Genomic DNA, 23,158 nt, shown 5'->3' with positions numbered 1-23,158 from the left:
AAGACAGCTGAGCAGAGGGAGAGGAAAACCAGGGACTGAGGTAACGGGGTGCTGTGCGTGCTATATATACTATCATGAACATCACGTCTAAACGCAGGAATGGTAACCCTAGAGGTACATCAATGCCGCACAGTGCCCCCTGCTGTCAAAACATTTTCAGAGACTGAAAAGCAGGATACCAATATATCTTACACCGACTAGTTGCCTGACCATTGCCAGATCAATAACCGGAGCGAGACTCGATTACTGCAACGCTTTGTTTGCAGGCACTGCCAAGAAAAACATTTGCAAAATGCAGATAATACAGAACAATGCTTTATGGTTCGACACTCAACATCGCCAAAAAAGACCACATAGCTGCAGCAAGAAAAAAGGAGCATTGGCTCCCAATCAAAGAAAGGATCAACTTCAAAATCTTAACCAACACCCACAAATGCCTTCACAACACAGCACCCGCCTATCTGGACCATAAAATCATCAAAGCTAATTGTCATGACCTCTACCCCTCGCCCTGGCAGTCAGGCCCCCTGGGCCGCACCACAGTGTCTCATCCTGGCCCCAAGGGCCCAGTCATGACCCCCAAGACTCTCTTGGAGTCAGTCCTGACGCCTTTGGCTCCAGGACTGGCACCTTTGGCTCCAGGCTCATATGGCAGAAAGGGGAGCTGGAGCTCTCAATAGCAGTGTCACAACATGGATGCCCCCAACATGGTTCAGTTCCAGAACTGAACCATGCGGTCTAGCTTTTAGGGTGTGGTCTGGCCTGAAGGCACCTGGGATACCTGCAGGCTATTTAAGCCATGCCCAAGCTGGAGAACACGCTTTGCGTTGCTCTGCTCTCGCAGCGTGACGTTCACCATGACCTGTCGGATCTTCTTCAGCATTCCGGGCCGACACCTGCAACAAGAAGAAGAAGAACATCATTAATACTCTTACCTGTTAGCGCGCCAGCTCCTGTCATCTGCTCCAGTGTCCAGAACCTCCAGCTTCTCGGCGGACGCTCACTCTCTTCCTTGGAAGCCGCAACCTGGGGGAAAAAATAGAAAAGCAGCATTAGTAAGCGTTTATTCTTCACATTTAAACAACCATCAGCAGTCTCACGCTTACCTGAGTTGAACTTGCTTCTGGTTTAAGGCCATTTCGGTCTTCCGTCTCCCTGCAAGAGAAAAGGGCAAGCCTGTTAACACGTTTCTCCGTTAATTACTCGGAGGCAATTCGAACAACATCTACTCACCACTCCGCATCCTCTCAGCAGCTATCATCCAGGACATCACGGCGGCCTGCAAGAGAGGGACAACACAGGTCAGCACACAGCAAGAAAAGCACATAGAGCCGCGCTTCGCGCTTTCACTTGCCATCTTGAGAACAGCCCCAGCCAGCAGGGCTTCTTCAGAACTCCTTCCGCACCTAAAAGAGAAGGAAAGACATTAACAGGGGAAATTGCAATTAAGGACAAGTTGTCAAAACAGCAGACTTACCTGAGAAACTGAGTCGCAGCAGGACTGGACTCACAGGGCCCGCACCAGTGAAGCAACTCGGTTGCGGCTCGCCCATTCAAAATGCACCCCTGCACAGAACAGCAGGACGGAGAGCGCACCATATCGAAAACCAAGGTGAGGAAAACACTAAGGGGGTCGTTGAGTCCACAAGGGAGGTGGGCTCAAGGGAAAAGAGACTATAAGCTAAAATCAGTACTCCTGTATTCCAGACTAGGTCCTCGGCAGAACAAGAACCTGAGGGAGTGGGTCCAAAACGGAAGCAGTCCAGCCAGATTGGGTTGCGTCCCTGAGAATACCAGGTGAGCTTTACACTAATCTCTCTAGACTCGTCAGAGCCCCCTACGCCCACTGGATTATTGCACCCAAATATAAGTGTGCCAGAGGAGGCGGGGTGAGCTTCCCCTCTGTAGCTGCATCCCAATGGAACTCCCGACCGCGCTGCAAGGAGAGAGCTCACATTGGGCATTCAGAAAAGCACTAAAAATGTTCCTCTTTACCTAACCTCATTGGACAAACCTGAACTGTAGAAGCATCTAGCCTTGCCAAGAGGCCCACCACACCCACCACACCCACCCTACACTGTTCTGTTAATATCCTCTTTTCTCTAATGTTATTTCTATTTATGCCAAATGTTTGTATCATGTAACAGGTTTGCAACAGCAGCCTGATGCCCACGGGCTTAGGCGCTTAAGAAATACAAATAAATACATAAATACAATCTAAGATGAGGAATCCGTGGGAGGGTCTTCCATCGGAAAGGACATTACCAGGGGTAGGTAATTTCTTCTTTTGTTTACTTCAATTGTATAGAGGTCATCAGTGCACCCTCTTGTGCGATTAACTTCAATTAATACTAAATATTGAACTGTACAACTTTATGAAAACAACAGATATGATGCAGAAATATTTTGTTTCATTGACCATAAAGATGCATATGTGTCACATTGCAACCTTCAAGCAGACAGTATTCCTGGAAATCAATTGAGCTTAAACACCTTAACCAAATGTAGCTATCCATCTGGAAACCTGGCAGTTATTATTACACACGTTGGGAAGGATTTTCTGTGCATTGTCCAGGAGGATAAGTCACGTGATGCACAAATTCAAGCACTGTTCGGGTCCAATGGTAAAGGCACGTGCTATCACTTAAATGGAAATGTCTGGTAGGTTTTGTGAAATGTTAAACGTATATGTTTGAAATTCTAACTTTGTAACCCTTTACTACAGGGCAGAAAAGACCTGAAATATCTGGGAATTTACATTGGTAGAAGGGTCTGCAGATGATTAATCCATTTTTAAATGTTTTGGCCCATGGGGACTTACACGCAGTTAGAATGGTTCTCTTGGCCAACATGGTGCCTCTAAAAAAAGCAGTACTGGCATGAGATGCCTTAATTGGGATATTCTCCTTCAGCACCACCAGATTGATTCTTCCAGACACTCCCTTCGAAAAGTCATAACTCTTGGGCCAAAACCTGATCAAATGGCTTAATGTCCACCTGCCCGTGTCGCAATTTTTTCAGATATCATTGTGCATCAGATTCCTCTTCTGCATCAGCTCCGGTGACCTTTACACGTGATTCAGCAGCTTAATATATATAAGTAATGTGTAATGAAAGTAGAAGCTGGACGAGGCATATTGAGGTGATGACATTTCTAAGAGAATCATTGCCTTAAAAGACAGTAAAGAATTGTTTGAATTTCTGAGGTAGAGATACATTTATACTAATTTTTCTCTGGGAGCTTAATTCACTTTTTTACTTTGCATGAACACTTATTGGCTGGCAAGCGGCTGGTCACCTGTCTAGACTCACAGAAAACACATCTCAATCCTTCTACTGCCTTTACTTTAATTTATTTGTATCGCGCAGCAATGGCCCCGGAGGCATGATGGGGCTAACATAACAAAAAAGACAAAACACAAGAACAACTAAGCAAAGCCAGAGGGGAGTCTCAGAGATGTAGGGAGGCTAAGATTAAGCAAACAGCCAGGTTTTTAGCAGATATTATTGTGCATCAGATTCCTTTTTCAGCCTTTCTGCATCTGCTTCGAGGGATGTCTAGCATTTTAGAATTATTAGATCTGAGAGTTCTCGTAGTGGTCTTGATCATGATCAGTTCCCTCAAGTAACAGGGCAGAGTCCCCTGTAAACACTGAAAGGTAATCGTGAGAAGCGAAAACGAATTCTCGCCTCTACTGGAAGCCAATGCAGGACTCTTGTAGCTGCTGAGACGTGATCACGTCTCGCGAGACCCATTACCACCCTCACAGCCCCGTTCTGAATCACCTGGAGGCGGTTGGTGTCAGCCTTGCTGATGCCAGTCAGAAGGCTACAGCAGTAGTCAATTTTGGCGCCTACAATGGCTCTAACTAGAATGTCTGCGTTGTCCTGCATGATAAGGGGACGGATGTGGGCGAAGAGTCCCTGGTAGTAGGCTGCTCCTGAGACCACACTCCCCACATGGGCCTTCAAGGATAGGTGCTGGTCTAGAGTAACCCCTAGGGATTTAACTTTCTTAAATGTGTTAATCTTCACGTCGCCAAGTTGAAAAACCCCATATGCTGGGCCCAGCTTGGATAAGGTACTAGGTGACCCCACGATCATAAGCTTGGTCTTAGACCTGTTGAATGCCAGGCCATTTAAGGCCATCCAGTTGTCAATACATGTGTAGGCTTTATTCAGCCTGGCTTCATTTTGTGCATGGGGGCCTGACAGTGGGATACTACACTGGGTATCATCGGCAACGTTTTTAAACCATATCCCTTCCCGCTTCAACATGGCAAAGAAGGGAGCAGTGAAAATATTGTAAAAATAGGGGGAGAGACTTGCTGTCATGAACCACCGATTCCGGCCATTCTGGACCTCGTGGTCCATGATGCACCGCGGCATGAGTTCCGTGATTCTTCCAACATGGCCAACGGGCCAGAAACGCTGCGCTCTAGCCTTTGCGCGCAACATTCTGCTTCCTAGAAAACAGGCACGCCCCGCGGCTCTGCGCGTCTCAACGCAACTGCTTGGAGTTGTTTGGCGTGTGTTCGAGGCTGTGTACCGTATTGTCTCCAACTCCTACCCCTTTTTTCTTCCGTCCTGGAACCCTTTCCTGATTCCTGCAATCCTCCGCTAGACTTTATCCCTTCTTCCCGGACCCGTCTTGTGCTCGGTGCCGCAATCTTCTCAACACTTCTGAGCATCGGACGCCTGTCCACCTCCTTCCTGGACCCATCGTTAGCATTCCTGGATACTGAACGCTTCCCGGTTTAGGCAGCCGTCACCTCACGCTGGAACCCGAAGACTCGCGCTCCAACCTATACAAATCTCAAACAATGAGGAAGAAGGAAAGCCCACCCAAGAAGACCACAAGCAAGGAAAAACAGGTGAGAAAGAAAGAAGCTTGTGACAGATTGGGACGCCTGAAAACAGATATAGAAGTAGACATGGAAGCGGCAGTACAAGACCTCATGAGAGGTATGCAAGAATTAACTATTGAAGTTCAAAACCTCAAGGCCGAAAATGTAGCATTAAAACAGCTAGTCTTGTCCCGGGATTCCGCGGCCAAAGAAAGCACCCTGGTAGGGGTGTAGTGGACAAATATGATGGATCTTCCAAATCCCTGCGTTCCTTCCCTGATTCCTGCGTAGTACACTTCACTTTCAAACCCTACTTTTTTTCCACGCCACGAGCTAAGGTTGGCTTCATGATTTCTCATCTCACGGGCAACGCCTTAACGCGGGCGACTCCACTAGTCAATTCGGGAGACCCACTTTTGGATGATTATGATGGATTTGTGGAAGCCCTTAAGGCTATGTTTGATCGACAGGAACTTGTCTACAGTGCACAAGAAAGACTTATTGAATTCCAGCAAGGGGGTCAGGATATGCTTACTTAAGTGACTCGCTTCAAACAGCTAGCTAAAGAAGCCGATTGGTCACGAGAAGCCAGTTTCACTCTATTCTGAAGGGGATTGAATGATGAATTAAAAGACGAGCTAGCCAGAGTAGCCCGTCCGAGTTCCTTCCAGGCCCTGATGGACCTTTCCTTACAAATGGACTTCAGAATCCAGGAGAGAAAAGCAGAGAAAATAAAAACGAAGACAACACCCCGAAGACAACCATGGAATATCCTTGTCCCAAAGAAGCATCCGCTCCACGTTCCTCAGATCCAGAACCTATGCAATTGGGTGGCATTCGTGGACCAATTTCTCCACAAGAAAGGATCCATAGGATCAATACAGGACTATGTACTGTGCCTCTGATAAACATCTTGTGAGAGAATGCCCAATAGCGCCACCCCGACGTTTGGGGAACACCAGCTCCCGATCCTAAGCGGAGCAGAGCTTCGGGAGCAAGATGCCTGCTCCGCATCCATTCCTTCCTTGAGTACTCCAGGACAGAACACTTTAGTGATTCTCCAGAGAATCTTGTCACCTACAGAGAAAGAATCCTTCCCCATCCTGGCCTTAGTGGACTGCGGTGCCATGGGGGTTTTCATAGACCACGACTGGGCTGTCAGTCATAACATTCCTCGAGAACCCAAAGAAGTAATACAACCCGTTGAAGGAATTGATGACAGACCATTGTCTTTCGGACCCATTACTCATCAAACCAAGGAGTTACTACTCTTGATAAACAACCGTCAGGAAAGGCTCAGTTACGACATCATAAAGGCCGCTCACTGCCCCATGGTTCTAGGCATGCCCTGGCTTCAGAAACACAATCCTTACATCAACTTGACAGCCGGATCCCTATTTGTAGGCTCTGAATTTTGTATGTCCCATTGCTTGTCTCAAGACACATTGCAAAACCCTCCTGTGAGCTCCCAGAATCATAAACAGTCGTCCTTAAGTGTATCCAACATAATCCAAGTGACAGAGACCTACCAAACATACTCTGATGTGTTTTCAACAGCCATTGTTCAAGCTCTTCCACCCCACAGACCTGAGGATTGTGCCATTGACACAGATGCTTCAGCAGTGATTCCATTCGGAAGAATGTTCATATTGTCCGAACCCGAAAAAAGGGCCCTACGAGAGTACCTGGATACCAACCTGGCAAATGGGACTATCCGTCCTTCGAATACTCTCCAGCCGGTGCTTCCCTATTCTTCGTTCCTAAGAAAGACACCAAAGAACTTCGGCCCTGTTTGGACTACCGTGGTCTCAACCAATGTACTCTCAAAGATCGTTATCTGCTACCACTCATTTCTGACATCCTGGAGGCAGTTCGAGGTGCTGTCATCTTCACTAAACTTGATCTTGGGGGTGCCTATCACCTCATTCGCATAAAGAAAGGTGATGAATGGAAGACGGCCTTCAGAACTCCATTTGGTCACTTTGAATATCTGGTAATGCCCTTCGGTATTGCCAATGCCCCTGCGGTCTTTCAACGGTTCATGGATAGAGTTTTCTCTGATATGCTATTCCTTTTTGTCATCGTGTACCTGGATGATATACTGATTTACTCCAATGACACCCAGATCCATCAAGAACACGTAAAAGCAGTCTTACAAAGTCTATGTGAACACAAACTCCTAGCAAAACCAGAAAAATGTCTCTTCCATGTCCAAACCGTTCATTATCCTGGATTTGTGCTGAGTCCCAAAGGAATTAAAATGGATCCTGCCAAGGTCGACTCCATACTCTCTTGGCCAGCACCCACCACTGTTAAACAGATCCAATCCTTCCTGGGACTAGCACATTTTTTTTTTTTTTTTTTTTTTTTTTTATTGTTTAATCAAAAAAATAAGATTTTACAATACGGACTATGAATTCTATCAACAACATCGTTGTCGTCACCAGCTTTGCCAGAGTTTTTCTCTCATTTGTCGTTAAGTTCGTTGTTGGATTCGCGCAGTTAGCCTGTGCTTTACAACATCCATTTATCTGGTTCGATTGTCTATTGCTTGTCATTTTCATTTAATAATTTGCTTTCGATGTGTCGGACCATTTGTGCCATTGCGATTTGCCATGTTGTTCTTTCTCCTCCTAATAGTCGCGCCCACCATGTCGCTTCTTCTGCCAAAATGTCAAACCCTGCCATTGGTGCGAGATATTGTGATCTGATACTAGCAGTGGCTGGGCAGCTCATGATTAGGTGCCTTAGTGTTTCTTTTGGAGGGACAGAAGTGGTTTTGCAAAAGCGGCATCCATTTGTTGTGACTTGTCCGCGAATGTATAGTATCTCCCTTGTTTTGTACAAATTTAGCCGTGCACGCAGGATAGCAGTACGAATATGTTTACTTGGGCATTGGATGACATATCTTTGTAGTTCATTCCTTTTTAGGGTGTTGCCAAGGAGATGTGAGGTGAGTTTTAGTTTAGATGCGTTATCTATTGTCATGGCCCAGTCATTGTCTTTTAGTTTTTTTAGTATTTTGCATGGGTTGCTTATGAGCTCCTGCTCTTCGCATGCGATGATCTTCATAGCTAGTTGATTTTTGTCTTGCCAGTCATTTAGCATTTTACATTTTCTACTGTTCATTTCGCATTTTAATAGCTTGAGGACTTCGTTATTGTGTGCAAGTAGACATTATCTGTACAGCATAAGGGAGTTGCAGAGAACTGTACATTCTAACGATAGTAAACTCAGCTCACGCCTGATTGCTGACCCTGATACTGACAGTGGAAGATGTAATACTGTGCGCCAGAACAGCGCTTCCAACTTAGCCTATAAGCCTGTTGGCAAGGTGGGCATCGCTTCTGCACCATACGTAATTGACGGCACCACTTTCATTTGATAGAAATTGATAGTTGGTATTAATGAGAATTTTCCAAATTTGCCATCCACGAATTTAGCTTGTGCTGCTAGTTTCTTAATCTTTGCATAGAGTTCTGTCTGCATAGCTGTTTCCTTTTGTGAGCTGTCCATAGGTACTCCTAAGTATTTGCATTGCGCAACGGTCTCCAGATTGATTTGACCCAAATGCCATTTAAACTTATTTCTTTGTTGATTTCTTTGTTTGTTACCGTTGTTTTGGAGAATCATAACTTTGGTTTTGCTCGTGTTTATTTGCAAGTGATTTTTTATGGCATAGATTTGTAACGCATCGAGTTTTCGCTGCAGACCTATTTCCGTCTGATCGAATATGGTTAAATCATCGGCGTACAGAAGGTGCCCAATCTTTGTTTGCCCCAGCTTTGGCGGAAATGCTCTGGTTGTTTCGTTTATGCAATTAATATCGCCAATATAAGCCAAGAAGAGTGCAGAAGCTAACGGGCATCCTTGTTTTACGCCTCGGGTGCTATGAATTTCATCTGATAGCAGTCCATTACGATTCAAACGCACTTTCATTGAGGTGTCGCAATGTAGTGCTTGGATTGGGGCCAGTAGCTCAGCGGGACATTGCCACGCTTTTAGTTTGTCCCATAGTATTGATCTTTCTACTCGGTCAAAGGCTTGCGTGAAGTCGATGTATACAGCATATAGATGTTGCTTGTTTTGCAGTGCGTTTGCTTTTAGCGTGCTGCACAATAAGATGTTGCAAGTTGTACCTGCACTTTTCTTAAATCCCAATTGGAATGGGTCATTGCACTTGGCTCCCACTGCCCATTTTTGGAATTTGGCCATTAGGAGTGAGGCATACACCTTACCCATTACATCCAATAGTGCAATCGGGCGAAAATTCTCGGGATTACTCATATTGCCTTTCTTGTAGATTGGGATGATTATCGCTTTGGTCCAGGAGTGGGGTATGGACTGAGTTTCTGTGCAGCGCTGAAATATGACACTCATTAGCTTTGCCCAATCTTTTGGATGACTTTTTAACTCAGCATTCGAGATCCCGTCTGGGCCTGGTGCCCTGGAGTTTTTTAGTTTAGTGATGATGTTCACGATGTCCTCTTCTTGTTCTAATTCAACCCAGGGGACTGTGGGTACTTGTTGTTCTTTGTCGGGAGTGAGTAAGGCTGATTGGAAGACTTTGGTGAAATGCGTTATCCAGGTTGCTTGATTGATGTTGTTTAGGATCTGGTTGTTCGACGTGTTATCGGCGTCCTTTATTAGAGACCAGAATTCTCGGCTATTGTTAGTGACGAGAGCTTTAGTTATTTTCTCAGCATCCGCTTGGTATAATTTGTGTCGATGAAATTTCACCCAGTCCTTGTACCTTTTCTTCACAGCATTTATGGCATGTATGATGTCTGTGTTCGTGTACTTACGTATTTCTCTTATTGCTCTTCTATAGTTGCGCCTTGTCTCCACTAATTCCTTGTTGAAGATGTGTTTGGGACTCTGGTCGGAGACTAGTCTGTTTCCTCGTTTTTGCTGCATGTATGGAATCAGTAATGGTTGATAGTTTATACCGTCAGCAACCTCTGAGGTTTTGTTTTCAGTGTATTTCTTTGTTACTTCGCAGATCTCTGCAGGCTTTATTCTTAATCGTAGTCCTTGCGTATTAGCTTCAATGTTAGTGTCGTGATATGTGTTTGTTTTACTGGATAGGAACCAGGCTGTTTCAAGTATATTATGGTCACTCGTGGACGTGCGATGTATCGTAAATGCTTCAGTGATTGGTAATAATGACTGCGATACAAATATGTAGTCGATGGTGGCTGTTGCGGGTAGACGCTCCCACGTAGGTGGCCTGTCTAATGCTGGAAGTGCGACGTCTAGGTTATGGAGCCCATGGAGCTCACAAAACTTTAGCCATTCTTTCCCTCTATGCGCTGATGCCTGTTGTGCTGCTGTAGATGATTTTTTTATCTCGTTACAAGTTGCGTTTAAATCACCACACATAATGATGTCTGCTGTGGGATAGTCAATCAATGCGGCTACAAGTAGGTTCTCGCACAAATCAATGAATGCTTTTGTTGTTATTGCCGCTGGGTTCCAGTATCCATTAGCTATGACTACGTTTCTAGATTGCGCATTTTGGTTGTTCTGAACCTGCACCGAGATTACAATTGCTAGCAGGAATTGATTTGTCAATAAGATTTTCTCAATTTGTATTCTAGTTCCAATGCGGCATGCTATCAGCAATCCTGAGGTTGGGCGCCCCTTGTTTCCTCTGATGGCCGGGACTAGAGTAATTTGATATCCTTCCAATCTTGGGGTTGTTTGTAGCCACGTTTCCTGCAGGCAGATGATGTCGTATTCCCCTAAATTGGGGCCACCTGGCATCGCTAGGTGGGAGTGACCTCTTGTATTCCAAGAACATAGGGTAAGTCGTATCGGCCTTTCTTTTGCTGTGTCGCAAGTAGATGGTTCTCCTTTCATGGATGGCTATTGTGACCGATGGTTTGCAAGCATTTTGGGCAGCCAGGCCCATAGCCCTTTTTTGCTGTTTCGAGATGGGTCTAACTGTGTTTGTGCGCACTTCTGTGTTTCCGATGTTTTTAAGACCGTTGTGTTTGTTGATTTCTGGCTGTTAGCTGATTTCTGTTCTTTTCTGTCTCGACTTCTCTCCCTTGAGGTGTACGGTTTTTGATTATGTTCCTTTTCATTGTTTCGCTTGTAACTGCTGTCTGATCTTTGTTCTTTTCTATTCCGACTTCTCTCTTTTGGGTAGTGGATTTTCAAGTTACGTTCTGAGTTTAGTTGCTCATCCCTCCGTGTGGTGTTTTGATCCTTATCTAAATAGGGTCCTCGGTTCACTATTATTTTTTTGGTTTTTGGCTTTTTCTCATTTTCTCTTGCCCCCTTTAGAGTTGGGGGAGACTTATGTCTGAGGTTCTCATATCTATCTTTTGAGGTAGTTTGTTGTCTACGAGATAAAACTTCGGGACTTCCATGTGGGAGCTGGATGGAGACGTCCTCAGTATGGAATCCCTGTCTGTAGATGTCAAGTTTTTGGTTTAGAATTTTTGTGTGTATTGTGTTCGAGTTTACATGGAGTAGAGTGCTTGCTCCCGATCTGTCGTGCCATGGCTCCACAATTTTTATATCTGCCGTGTGAATTTCTCGTAGTTTACCAATTTTGCTGAATATGGTCATGACAGTTCGTCTATTCAGAATAAGGTCCTCTGTGTTTGAGCGTCTTAGTGACATCTTTATTGTCCATCTGTACTTTGTGTGTTTGTTAGAATTTTGGTGTGTCTCTCCATAGGTTTGTTTTTCAGTCCTATATTTCCTTTGAATGCTGGGACTTTGTCTACTTTTTTCTTTTTCGTCATTTCGGATGTCTACGTCCCTCTTTTGATGTTTTTTCGTTGTGTTTCTGTTGTTTGCCTTGTTTTGATCACCACGGTAGATCGAACGTGCAACTTGATTTGACAGTTCCGATTTTTCTCTTTTATTTTTTATTGAGGTTTCACGAATTTGCCTAGATCTTTCTGCTGGCTCTTTTCTGCAATCCCTGCCCCTCTCTTGTCTGAGGCTGTCAGTTTTGGATTTCTTCTGGGTTATTTCTTTGTCTGCCGTTTTCGGTGCCTTGTTTATTGTTTTCGTGTGTTTTTCTGCCTCATTGGATTTGAAATGATATTCTAGGCGATTACGCCTTTCTTCGAGGGTTTCGAAGTCACGTTCCTTACCCGATTTGTTGCTTGCTCCCTGGGGTGCAGAGAACGCCTGATTTTTATGGTTAGATCTTGCCTTGTTTTTAGAGTGATCCGGAGTTATACTTGAGCAAGAGTCGTCAGCAGAGTAGACGCTGAGATTTAATAGTGCGTCTTCTGAGTCGAAGTCCGACAAGTGGTTTCTTGCCGCTGAGGTGCTTCTAACCATATGTTTTTCGATTGTTTTATTCAATTTTGAATGTTTGATGTTGTTACACGTTGTGGCCTTCTGGCTTATTATATTGTCAGTGTCCGATGTTTTTGCCTGTACTTGTCTTCTTTGTGGACTATCGTTATTTGATGTACTTTTTTGTGGTGCCTTGATGTTTATTTTCTTGTTGAGGTTGTGGTTTAAATTTGCCGTTGGGTTTTCAAGACTCAATTTGTCTTTGCCGTTGGACATGTCGAAAATGGAGTAGATAAGCTCGTTTCTGTCTTTCCCAGCCTGATTACTTACAGGCACCTTGTTTAGAACGAACAGTGTATTGCTGGTCTGGTGTGATGAATGTGGCGGCGACTTCTCTTTGGGAGTGAGCTCAACAGTTTGGTTTTGTACTGACCCTTGCATTGACCTTAGGTCGCTGGTGCGCTTTTCTTCTGTGAGGTCAATAACTGTATTGGTTTGTGTTCCAGTTTCATGTGCGATCTGTTCTTTCCTTGTTTGTGTTTGAACATGAAGATGAGTAGCTACGGCTTTGTTTTTTGATGGACCCTGCGTATCCAACTTGTCTTTTGTCACTGTAACGTTTTCTTTTGTTGTTATATAGGTCTCCAAGTATAATACTTTTGTGAGGATCATGGCTAGTATCACCTGCTGGTCTTTCACCGTTTCTTGCATTGTTTCATAAAGTTTGCAGAAGGGATTCAGGGCAATGGTTATCACTGACATTATGCCTTGGAGATCCGTTTTCTTTGTGTTCATCTCTTGTGATGTATGTAATGTTTGCTGACTCATATTTTCGTACTGTGCTAGCCCGGAGGCGGAGAGCCGCTTGCTTGGTGTTTGAGTTGAGTGGCTAGCATTCCCAATGTTTATGGATGCTGTGGTATTTGTCAATGATCGATATATGTTTGGTTCTTGTATGTTGGGTGTGATATCTTTTGCTGCCGACACCCTCCTGTCTTTAGGAATGGTGTTGGTTTTCGTAGAGGCGATTGGTTTCGCAAATGACTGTTCTTGTATTGTGTGACCTTCTGTGGCTGTCTTTACTTCAGTGATCCCTTTTCTGAGCTCAAGCTCTTGTGCATCTGTTACGATGTTGGACTGTGCTTCTATTGGGTCCTTGGGAATTGCAGGATGTTGACAATCGTCTTCTGCAGACTTCACACCGTTATCAGTTCTTGGGAAGTGGAGTGAATTTGTTTCGCTTGCTGTGCCATCCATTTGCCCTAACGCTGTGTTTGCTGCTGTGAGTTCTTTTACCGAAGGAACCCTGATGTAGTTATAGTTGTCTTTGGTGGATAAGAGATCACTGCTCAATGTGTTGTTTTCATCTCCAATCTGACTTTGTGTTATTTGCTGGTCATCTATGGTTTGTTTTTCCGTATCTTGTTGGTCCTGAATGCTGCTCGAAGGTTGAGTTCCACTATGAGCAGGTAATTCCTGGGCTGGCTCTCGGTTGTGAAGTTCATCTATCTTCTCCATAGTTTGTTGCTCCCTTGCTTCTACATCCTGAGATTCAGACATTAGTGGTGAGTTGGAGAAGTCTTTTCTTATGTGCTCGCGTTTTCTTTGTTTTGCCGGAGGTGGCAGGTCAGTCTCAACTGCGAGCATTTCCGCGTCAGAGATTTCGTCACACATGTTGATTTTTGTGTGTGGTTGAAATTCGAAAAAGTCGGTCAAAATTCGTAGAGAGTGATTTTTCCGTAGTCTTGTGTATGTTGGGTTTTGAGTCGTGCTGCCTCTGATAGCTTGTTGTTTTTTGGATGGTGGCAGCTTTTTCTTATTGCTTTTAGTGCATTTGGGTCTTGATCTCTTTTTGCCATTATGATCTGGTAGGGGTTTGTTGACTTCACCGATAGATGTTAATAATTCTGGTGATGTCCCTGTCCGGTCTGGCGAGACTTGAGCTGTGTCTTCGTCAGTGGGAACATGAACTTGTGACTTCGCATTACTTGTTGAAACTGAAATGAGCTTATTTCCTGTATTTTGCTGCTGCTGTGTGCACTCATCATTGTCTTTGTGCCCATTGGTATTGAGTGATGAGGACACTGTGCTCAGTTTGGACTTCATGAATGCGTTGCTACTAGAGCCCAGTGCAATGCTACGGTCTTTGTCACACTTCCTGGCTTGTACAGGGTCGCAGGTAAGGCTTTGTTCAGTCTCCCCTCCGGAAGACTGCAACTCGGCCAGTTTCACTGCGCCGTGTATTGCTTCGGATGGCGTGATGGCTTGTGTTGTCTCATTTGAAACCTGTTTCTCCTTGTCCTCAAGTGTGTCCGTAGCCGCTACTAAGCGAGCTAAATTCGTAGTAAGGTCTCTTGGAACACAGGTTTTTCGTATGATGATTGCAGTGGTGAGACTACCCTCTGCTCTCGCCGCTTGTGGACTAGTTCCTCGTGGTGTGGGAGGATGTGGGTCACATTCCGTTAAAGACCTTGGATCTTCTTTGCGTGGGCACTCTTCCCCTTGCTTAGAGCTTCGCAAGCGCATGTCCTCATCCATACACAACGAGTAATGTGGAGTAAGAAGAGCAATTGTTACGCCGTGTCAACTTACCCTATGTTTGTCAGCTATGAGGTGCTTCGGTGACTGTCCACTGCGGGCTCCCACTCTCGTATCGCGCCGTCCGCGTCGAACAGCCGTAGAACAGCCGGCGCCCTCTACTCCTATCGGGCTCAACGCCGCAAGGGTGCGCTGTCTCTGCTTTTGTGGCAGAGGATGTCACGTGAGCGGTCACGTGAGCCACAAAGCTCCGCCTCCTCCAGGAAGCGAGTTCTAGTCTGTGGCTGCCTGTGGGTGCGCGAGTGATGACGACTCCCAGCGCTTACTCAGGCACAGGCACAGCGTCCACCAGCTCCCGATGCGTGATTGCAAGGTTCGTTTTTCGCAATGAAAAATGCGCCGCTCGGCAGCTCTGTCTCTGCTTTTGTGGCAGAGGATGTCACGTGAGCGGTCACGTGAGCCACAAAGCTCCGCCTCCTCCAGGAAGCGAGTTCTAGTCTGTGGCTGCCTGTGGGTGCGCGAGTGATGACGACTCCCAGCGCTTACTCAGGCACAGGCACAGCGTCCACCAGCTCCCGATGCGTGATTGCAAGGTTCGTTTTTCGCAATGAAATCCTACATTTTCTGACATAGTGCATCCCATAGTAGCACTCCTAAAGAAGGATACACCGTTCAAATGGTCTACTACTCAAGAGATGGCCTTTCAACAATTGAAACAAAGATTTACTCAAGGTCCAATCCTGTCCCAACCTGACATAGAGCGGCCCTTTTTGGTGGAAACAGACGCATCCGACTACACCATTGGTGCGATCTTAAAACAAGAATTCGAAGACAAGATGGAACATCCTATTGCCTACCTATCCCGCACTTTGACTCCCAACGAGAGCCACTACTCTGTTCTGGAGAAGGAGTTATTGGCCATCCGACAAGCCTTTACCGACTGGCGCCATCTACTCTTGGGTGCCAAACATCCAGTACAAGTACGAACAGATCACCGAAACTTGCAAGTCCTACAGTCCCTGGAATGCAGAAACAGTCGTCAAGCCCGTTGGGCGTTCTTTTTTGCCCAGTACCAATTTCATATTCATCACCTTCCTGGAACCAATAACATAATCGCAGACGCCTTATCCAGGCGTCCGGACTATGAGTCTGTCGAAGCTTGTGCCCTTCCGAAGATGTTCCCTGATATCGTGTTTGTGGCACAAGCAAATTCACTCCTGGAAGATGTCTGAGCCAGAACGCCTTCTTCCAATCTCTGGAAGGAATACATCAAGAATAATCAATGGAACTTAGTAACGAAAGATGGCTATCTCTTCAAGGACAAACGACTGGCAATACCCACACAAAATCTGAGAGACAGAATCCTGAATCTCTGCTATGACACCTTCCATTCAGGACATTGTGGTATCACTACCACGCTCCACCTTATTCAGAGACAATTTTGGTGGCCGAAGATGAAGGCTCATGTAAAAACTTACATCCAGTCTTGCACAGTGTGTAATCAGAACAAACATGATAACAGAAAACCTGCAGGTCTCCTACATCAATCCGCATTACCAACACACCCTTGGGAAATTATCACCACAGACTTCATCGTGGAATTACCCCCATCCAGAGGATATATAACCATAATGGTTGCCATCGACCTGTTTACCCATATGGCTCACTTCACACCTTTGTTCAAACTTCCATCCTCACTTGAATTGGCTGGAATATTCCTAAAACACATATTTAGGCTTCATGGATTACCCTCCAAGATCATCTCCGACAGAGGACCTCAGTATATATCCCAGTTCTAGAAACAGCGATGCCAAATACTAGGCATCCAGCCTGCATTATCCTCTGGATATTATCCTCAGACTAATGGGGCAACAGAACAAGTTAATCAGACCCTAGAACAGTGCCTTCGCTGTTTTGCAACCAAGGTCCAGGATGATTGGTCGCTTTTGATTCCCATAGCTGAATTCGCTTACAACAATTCTGACCATTCAGCTATCAAGACAAGCCCATTCTTTTGCAGTCAAGGATTTCATCCTTCGGTTCTACCATCTGTGCTACGACATCCTACCCGGTTCCCGCAGTAGATTCCTGGATTGAAACTCTGGTAAACGTACATAAGGACACGAAGGAACACCTGGAGAAAGCCAGGATAGAAGTCAAACGATATGCAGACACCAAACGGAGACCTAGCCCTTCATATAAAGTCGGGGATAAGGTTTGGCTATCCTTAAAACTCCTTCCTCGACATTTACGGCCTAATAAATTGGCTCCTAAGTATTATGGACCATTCTCCATTAAGGAAATCATTAATCCAGTGGCCTTTCGCCTTCAACTTCTAGAATCCTGGAAGAGGATACATCCGGTCTTCCACACTTCCTTGTTGAAACCGTATGTACGGTCCACCAGAACTACTCCTAGACCTAATCCTGTGCTCATCAATGACCAGATTGAATTTGAGGTCTACAGGATATGTGATTCCGGATACAGACGGGGTCAGCTCCAATACTTGGTGGAATGCAAAGGATATCCCCCTAGCGAGCGCACCTGGGAACCAGTCTCAAACATGAATGCCCCCCCGTCTAATACAAAGGTTTCATCGAATTCACCCAGGCAAACCCGGTGGTTCCGGGCTTAGGAGGAGGCATACTGTCATGAACCACCGATTCCGGCTCTTCTGGACCTCGTGGTCCATGATGCACCGTGGCATGAGTTCCGTGATTCTTCCAACATGGCCGACGGGCCAGAAACGCTGCGCTCTAACCTTTGCGTGCAACACTCTGCTTCCTAGAAAACAGGCACCCCCCGCTGCTCTGCGCATCTCAAAGCAACTGCTTGGAGTTGTTAGGCGTGTGTTCGAGTCCGTGTACGGTATTGTCTCCAACTCCTACCACTTTTTTCTTCCGTCCTGGAACACTCTGTTGATTCCTGCAATCCTCTGCTAGACTTTATCCCTTCTTCCCGGATACCATCTTGTGCTTGGTGCCACAATCTTCCCGGCACTTCAGAGCATCGGACGCCTGTCCACCTGCTTCCTGGACCCATCGTTAGCATTCCTGGATACTTAACGCTTCCCTGCTTAGGCAGCCGTCACCTCACGCTGGAACCCGAAGACTTGCGCTCCAACCTATACAAATCTCGAACAGCGAGGAAGAAGGAAAGCGCTCCCAAGAAGACCACAAGCAAGGAAAAACAGGTGAGAAAGAAAGAAGCTTGTGACACTTGCACCCTGGGGACCCCATATTCAATCGGCATTGCAGCCTCCTCTGTAGTCTCAGAACAGACACTGCTTACGGTGTTGTGAAGAAATGAAGCAACCCAGCGAGAAGCTGCTGGGGAGATAAATGCCACTTCTTCGAGCCTGGAGACCAACCAAGTGTGGTCTACCAGGTTGAAAGCGGCAGAGAGATCCAAGAGCATGAGCATAGAGTCAAGACCCTTGTCAGTGCCTAATCGCAATTTAGAATTGGTACACCGCCAACGATATTTGTCTAAATGCCAACAAGACTGAGATCCTACTCATTGGTAGACCTTCAGTACCTTGCTTCCAGTAAGGCAGCTTCATAGGCTCTAACGGCTCCTTTGTATACAATCGAAGGCTGGAGATGGGATTGCCTTTCCAGCTATAGTACTGCTTGAGCATGTTAGATTTAAGCTTTTGAAGAGCAGGCGAAAACCAAGGTTTACTTTTAACAAAGGTCTCCTTTTCCTTATTTTCTCGGGAGCGAAAAGGTTAGTAACGTCTGCAGAAGTGGTGGTGTGGGCTTTAGACATTTTCCACACTGAACATGATGGTGAGAATTTAATGGCGGTGTTCAGCAAAGGGCTGATTTTTTCCAAAGCAAGAAGTCTAGGATTTCTTTAGGACCTAGATAAATATCCTAATTTGCATAGCAAAGTATTGTGGCCCCAGCAGCGATGCTCTGCTTTTATCTAGTGCCATATGTCGCAGCTTCCTAGCTATTGGGGCCAGGCCTGAATGCTGACCTTCTTTATCCAGGATGTCTAGTCTTGCCACTCAGTAGCTATGAGAGTAATGAAGGCATGTGTCAGCCATCCAATTCAGGGCCATTGTGCCTTAGTTTCCATGACCTCATGTTACTCTCAGCAGTGCTTTCTGTTCTAGTATGTCAGCAACAATAGTAGATGTTTGCACATATGCAGCACAATGCTACATCTCACATCACTTTCATAACTGAGTATGGGTGCCACACGACTTTGCTTGTCCGGTGTAAATGTTGTCTTAGTGCTTTCTTTACAATGTGATTCTTGTCTCATTGCAGCACAACTTCCCAAACCTAGTTACCTCTTTTTGCTATTTTCGAGGTCTGTTTAAATATTTGTTTTTTTGTTTACAATTGCTCGTAGTTAGCCTGTGTGTTTTTGGTTTTGTCGTGGTTTTCCCTTCTGTGCTGACAGTGCTTCATTTGTAAATAAATAAGTGCGAGGACCAAAATATTTTATAGCATGCCTGTGCCACATTGGAGTGGTAACTCAACACCCACTGCTGCCCCCACCGATTGCTGCTCCCCATATTGTGAACATTCAGTGTGAACTATTCTTTTTCACCTCTGGACAAAGTCCTCAACTTCGTGGTCTGCACACTTTTCAACCTTTCTCACTTAACCTCTACCTCGTCTGCCTGACGCGAGAGTGGCTGGCTATCTATGAAAAAAAAGCTAATCATAACATTCTTCTCATCATCTTCAAAACTTTCCATGGACTTGCCCCACCTTACCTATCTGCTCATCGCATTCCCTACTCTCTCCCTCGCTCGTTATGATCACCTTTGGCTCACCTCTTTGCCACTACTAGATTCCCCTGCGCTCCTTTTCTTCTCTGCTCTCTCCCTCTCCTTGCTCCCCTACACTGGAATGCTATTCTCGCCCTCTCTGTAATACTCCAACTTTACCACTATTTAAAATCCAACCTCAAATCCCTCTCCTTTCCAAAGAACCTGTTTCCTAGCACTCTGTTACTCCATCACCCTGCTTCAATCTCTCCTTACCCTCACGGACAACCCTACAGCTCTTTTCAGTCACTCCTCCATCCTTCAATTAGCAATTCCTACACCATCCCGTTCCTGTCTTATTCTGTCCTATCCCCATCCCTGGTTTATGTTTCCACCTTCTCCTGCAACATCTGGTTTTAAAGTCACATTCTCTCACCCTATTGTCAAGGGCCCATGCCCTCTGCTCTGTTATCAATGTTACATGTCACTGTGATTTCTATAAATTAATACAATACATATTGGTGATGCAGTCAGTCAGGTTCCTTGCCGTGATTATAATGAGATTTCTGGGAATTGTGATCTGTCCTCATGTCTTCAAGTTAAACTGCCTCTGGATCCTGGACTCTTTGAAACTCCTACTTTTGTTGGTTGGTCTTGTAGTGGAAAATGAAGACCACTTGATTCCGGTGGATTGATGAACACTTTATTAGTCAAAGAAGTAAGCGAAACAAATAACCAACGGCAGCACAAGACTTCGGCACAAGTGAACCGCCCTCCCTCCCCGGTCCAGGTATTTTATACTCCCTGGATTACATGGGTGCCAATGGAAGCGGTTGGTCTTGGTCTTTGGCAAGGTCACACCTTTGGACTTTATTGCTGACTGAGCCAAATCCCTTTTTGTACGGTTTTTGATGGCAGCTGCATTCAGCAGCGCTCGTTGGTGTTATCAGTAAGCAGCACAGTGTGAAGCATTTCTCCAAGCTAACTATACCCCCTAATGCTTCATATCTCACCTCGAAGCAGGTGAGAGGCCTTGTAATATGATGACATCCGCCTGATAAAGCTGCCTCAGACGAAAAGGCAAGAGCACAAAACACACTTAGCTATGCCAGAACAGATATACGTTACAAGCGTGAATAGTAAAGGCAAGCATTGTTTAATAATGGGTGAGGCATTTCTTGAGCAGTGACATGCGCAGTGAGGTTCAGTACATTGCATAGTGTGGTTAGTATCTGTGGTTCAACGTGGCGTGAGACAAGCAGAATATACTGTTATACAATGGTGGAGTACTTGGTGAGTACTTATGTGGTGATGCTTTATTCCATTTCTTACCCCACAGTCCCTTCCAATGAGACCTTTACATCAGTCTCATTCCACACATTTTGAATAATGCATACTTCCCATCCAGGCAGGTCATAACAAATTGTATCTTCAGTCACCTGGCAATATATTACTTGAGCAGTTGGAGGGCCATCTGAACAGGTGTTGATTATGCGCTGAAAGAGGCACTTACAGACCATGGACAGAAAGGATAGCCCCAGGAGTATATCCACAGCTATGAGTAGAATCTTCCCAATGGACGCTCCTAACAGCCCCATAATCCATGATCCCAATGACCACCCACGCCACTGTGTAAGCGGGTTACTGTGTTGCCATTGTGCGTGATGATGTCATTGATATTACTGGCCTAATCTGGTAAAAAAGTACAGCACACACTTTTTACAACCAAGCAGGAGCCCCCCTGGGAGGCAGTACAGCTGTTCACGGGACAACAATGACAGAGAAGCAGCAGTGGCATTGGCAATGTCTTCCACTAGACTAGATAGTTTAGTCAGTCGGTTTCCGTTTATTTTTACCCCAAGGGCTGGTATAAGGTACCCCACTCCCCCCACTCAGGAATCCCAGTACGAGTCTCTCGTTGAATGGGGAAGAGCGGGAAAATCAGGTGTGTGGTGCACTGCAGGCAAGATATATCCCATGTAACAGCTCCCTCCCCAATTAATGGGTAACCAGGCATAAGCCTTATCCCTGCAGACGAAGTACGTTCCGGAGTATATTGCATACCCAGATTGAGTTCATCTAAAACCGGGGTCAAATGCAAACTTGACATTGTTAATTACCACACTGGAGCCTGTAGACATGTAATGCTGACATGTTCTAGCTCCCATGTACAAGGGCCCTTGGTTTGTACAGCATAGGAGCCCAGTGGCTGTAGTGGATAGACGAAGCACAGCAGGTTTGGTTTGTACCTGATCTGGGGTGGGGTGTTTTGGTGGCCCCTTGAAACCCATGTGTGACTGAGTGTCTTGGCAGGGTCTGGGGCTTAGGGATTGGGTAGTTAGCTTGAGGTCCAGACAGCGGTCTCCCCACTGGAAAGGAATGAGGGCCATGGGGAACGGGGCTGATATGTTGTGGGGTAGGTGGGAACACAAGCAGCAGTCGGTAAGTTTTAATATGCAGGCATACTGCCACGAGAGGTGCAAATAGGTGTTTGCACTATGGGCCAGGGGTGTGCAGTGGGACCATCATTATCATGAAAAGACGTGCAGAAAGAACCCAACACATTTACATTATTAACCGTACCATTACTATAATGATGGATAGGTATACAGACATGTTTGTCTGCACAATTAGCTACGCCCGGGGAAGGCAAGGAGGTGCAAAGTGGAGCTGCTTTGGGTGGTCAGACCCTTCAATCAAGGTGGCAGAGGCAGAGAGGTAGATGCCAAGAGTCAAGCACAGTTGAGAAAGTTAAGTCCTAGTGATCGATGAACAACTGATCCAACCTTCCAGTGTGCAAAAAGTTCAAAAGGAAAGCGGTAGTGTCGAAGACCAGCAGTTCCAATGACCCAACTCCTTCAATCGATACTTGCACAACATTCACAAGTACAGAGCTAGACGAACTGGATGGTAAGGGTCCTGAAAATAAAGACCAACAGGTGATAGCAGCAGGGGCTACAACTCATAGCTGCCGGGCCCATGGCAGCAATGACATTCATTGTTTACAAAGGGACCGCCTTGATCGGCGAATTCATGGTTGTTGGTGACCTAGATCCAGAGGTGGGTAACTGGACCATTCAACGTTTAACTCAGGGATTTGATATTTGTGGTATTCTTCAGGCTTGTAGGGCGTCTCTCTGGGTGGTTGCATTGTGAAATCCAAGAGGGTCAGACTTTGCAGGTGTTAAACCAGCAGGGGAACCTGAATGGGGGTGGTGGGGAACCTGAATTGGGGTGGTTCGCTCCAGACTAGGATCACCTGCTGGAGGAGCTTTACCAGTAGCTCCTGCAGGACCATCACAGTGTTGAAGACACTCGGCAATTGCGGGTTCTGATGCAGCATGTGAACGTATTGGCTGATTGTAGGTCAGGCCCTGGCTCTCTGGTAAAGCTTAGTCTAGTCCAAAAACGCAGAATGATGCTGGCACTGACACTGGTCCAGAGGGATCACAGGCAGTGGTGTTGGGGGGGTTGTAACAGTGCTGGTGCATGTCCGAGGAAAATCGGTCACTGTGGTGGTTCTGTGGCTCGTCCGCAGATGATTAGCGGTCTCAGAGGTGATGTCATCGGATGGAGCAGGGACTTTCCGACGGTGCGACGCGTGGATCCAGACCAGAATCCCATCACACTTCACTAGGGTCCACATGGTAAGTGCAAGGATGGAGCTGGATCAGGCTCAGTAGGGGTGAAGGCCCCACCAGGCTAGTACAGGGGGAGGGAGACTGGTAGGGCAAGTGCAGTTTTGGGGGGGGGTCAGGGGAGGACTGCCTTATGGTGG

The 23,158-nt window shown here is 45.9% G+C and overlaps 1 protein-coding gene across 2 annotated transcripts in view; it reads left to right on the top strand.

Annotated features, from left to right (window-relative positions):
• ERICH6 (glutamate rich 6) overlaps positions 1 to 23,158 on the top strand; it is a 701,982-nt gene that overhangs the window by 610,089 nt on the left and 68,735 nt on the right. For both annotated transcript variants that reach the window (XM_069618380.1, XM_069618381.1), the window contains exon 11: positions 2,509 to 2,661. In XM_069618380.1, coding sequence (XP_069474481.1) covers positions 2,509 to 2,661 — 153 coding nt within the window. The remainder of the gene's footprint in view (positions 1 to 2,508; positions 2,662 to 23,158) is intronic.

Source organism: Ambystoma mexicanum, chromosome 10 (assembly GCF_040938575.1).
Source record: "Ambystoma mexicanum isolate Mex_15411 chromosome 10, UKY_AmexF1_1, whole genome shotgun sequence".
NCBI classification, from domain to species: domain Eukaryota; kingdom Metazoa; phylum Chordata; class Amphibia; order Caudata; family Ambystomatidae; genus Ambystoma; species Ambystoma mexicanum.
This window is presented reverse-complemented; position numbering and strand designations above follow the sequence as displayed.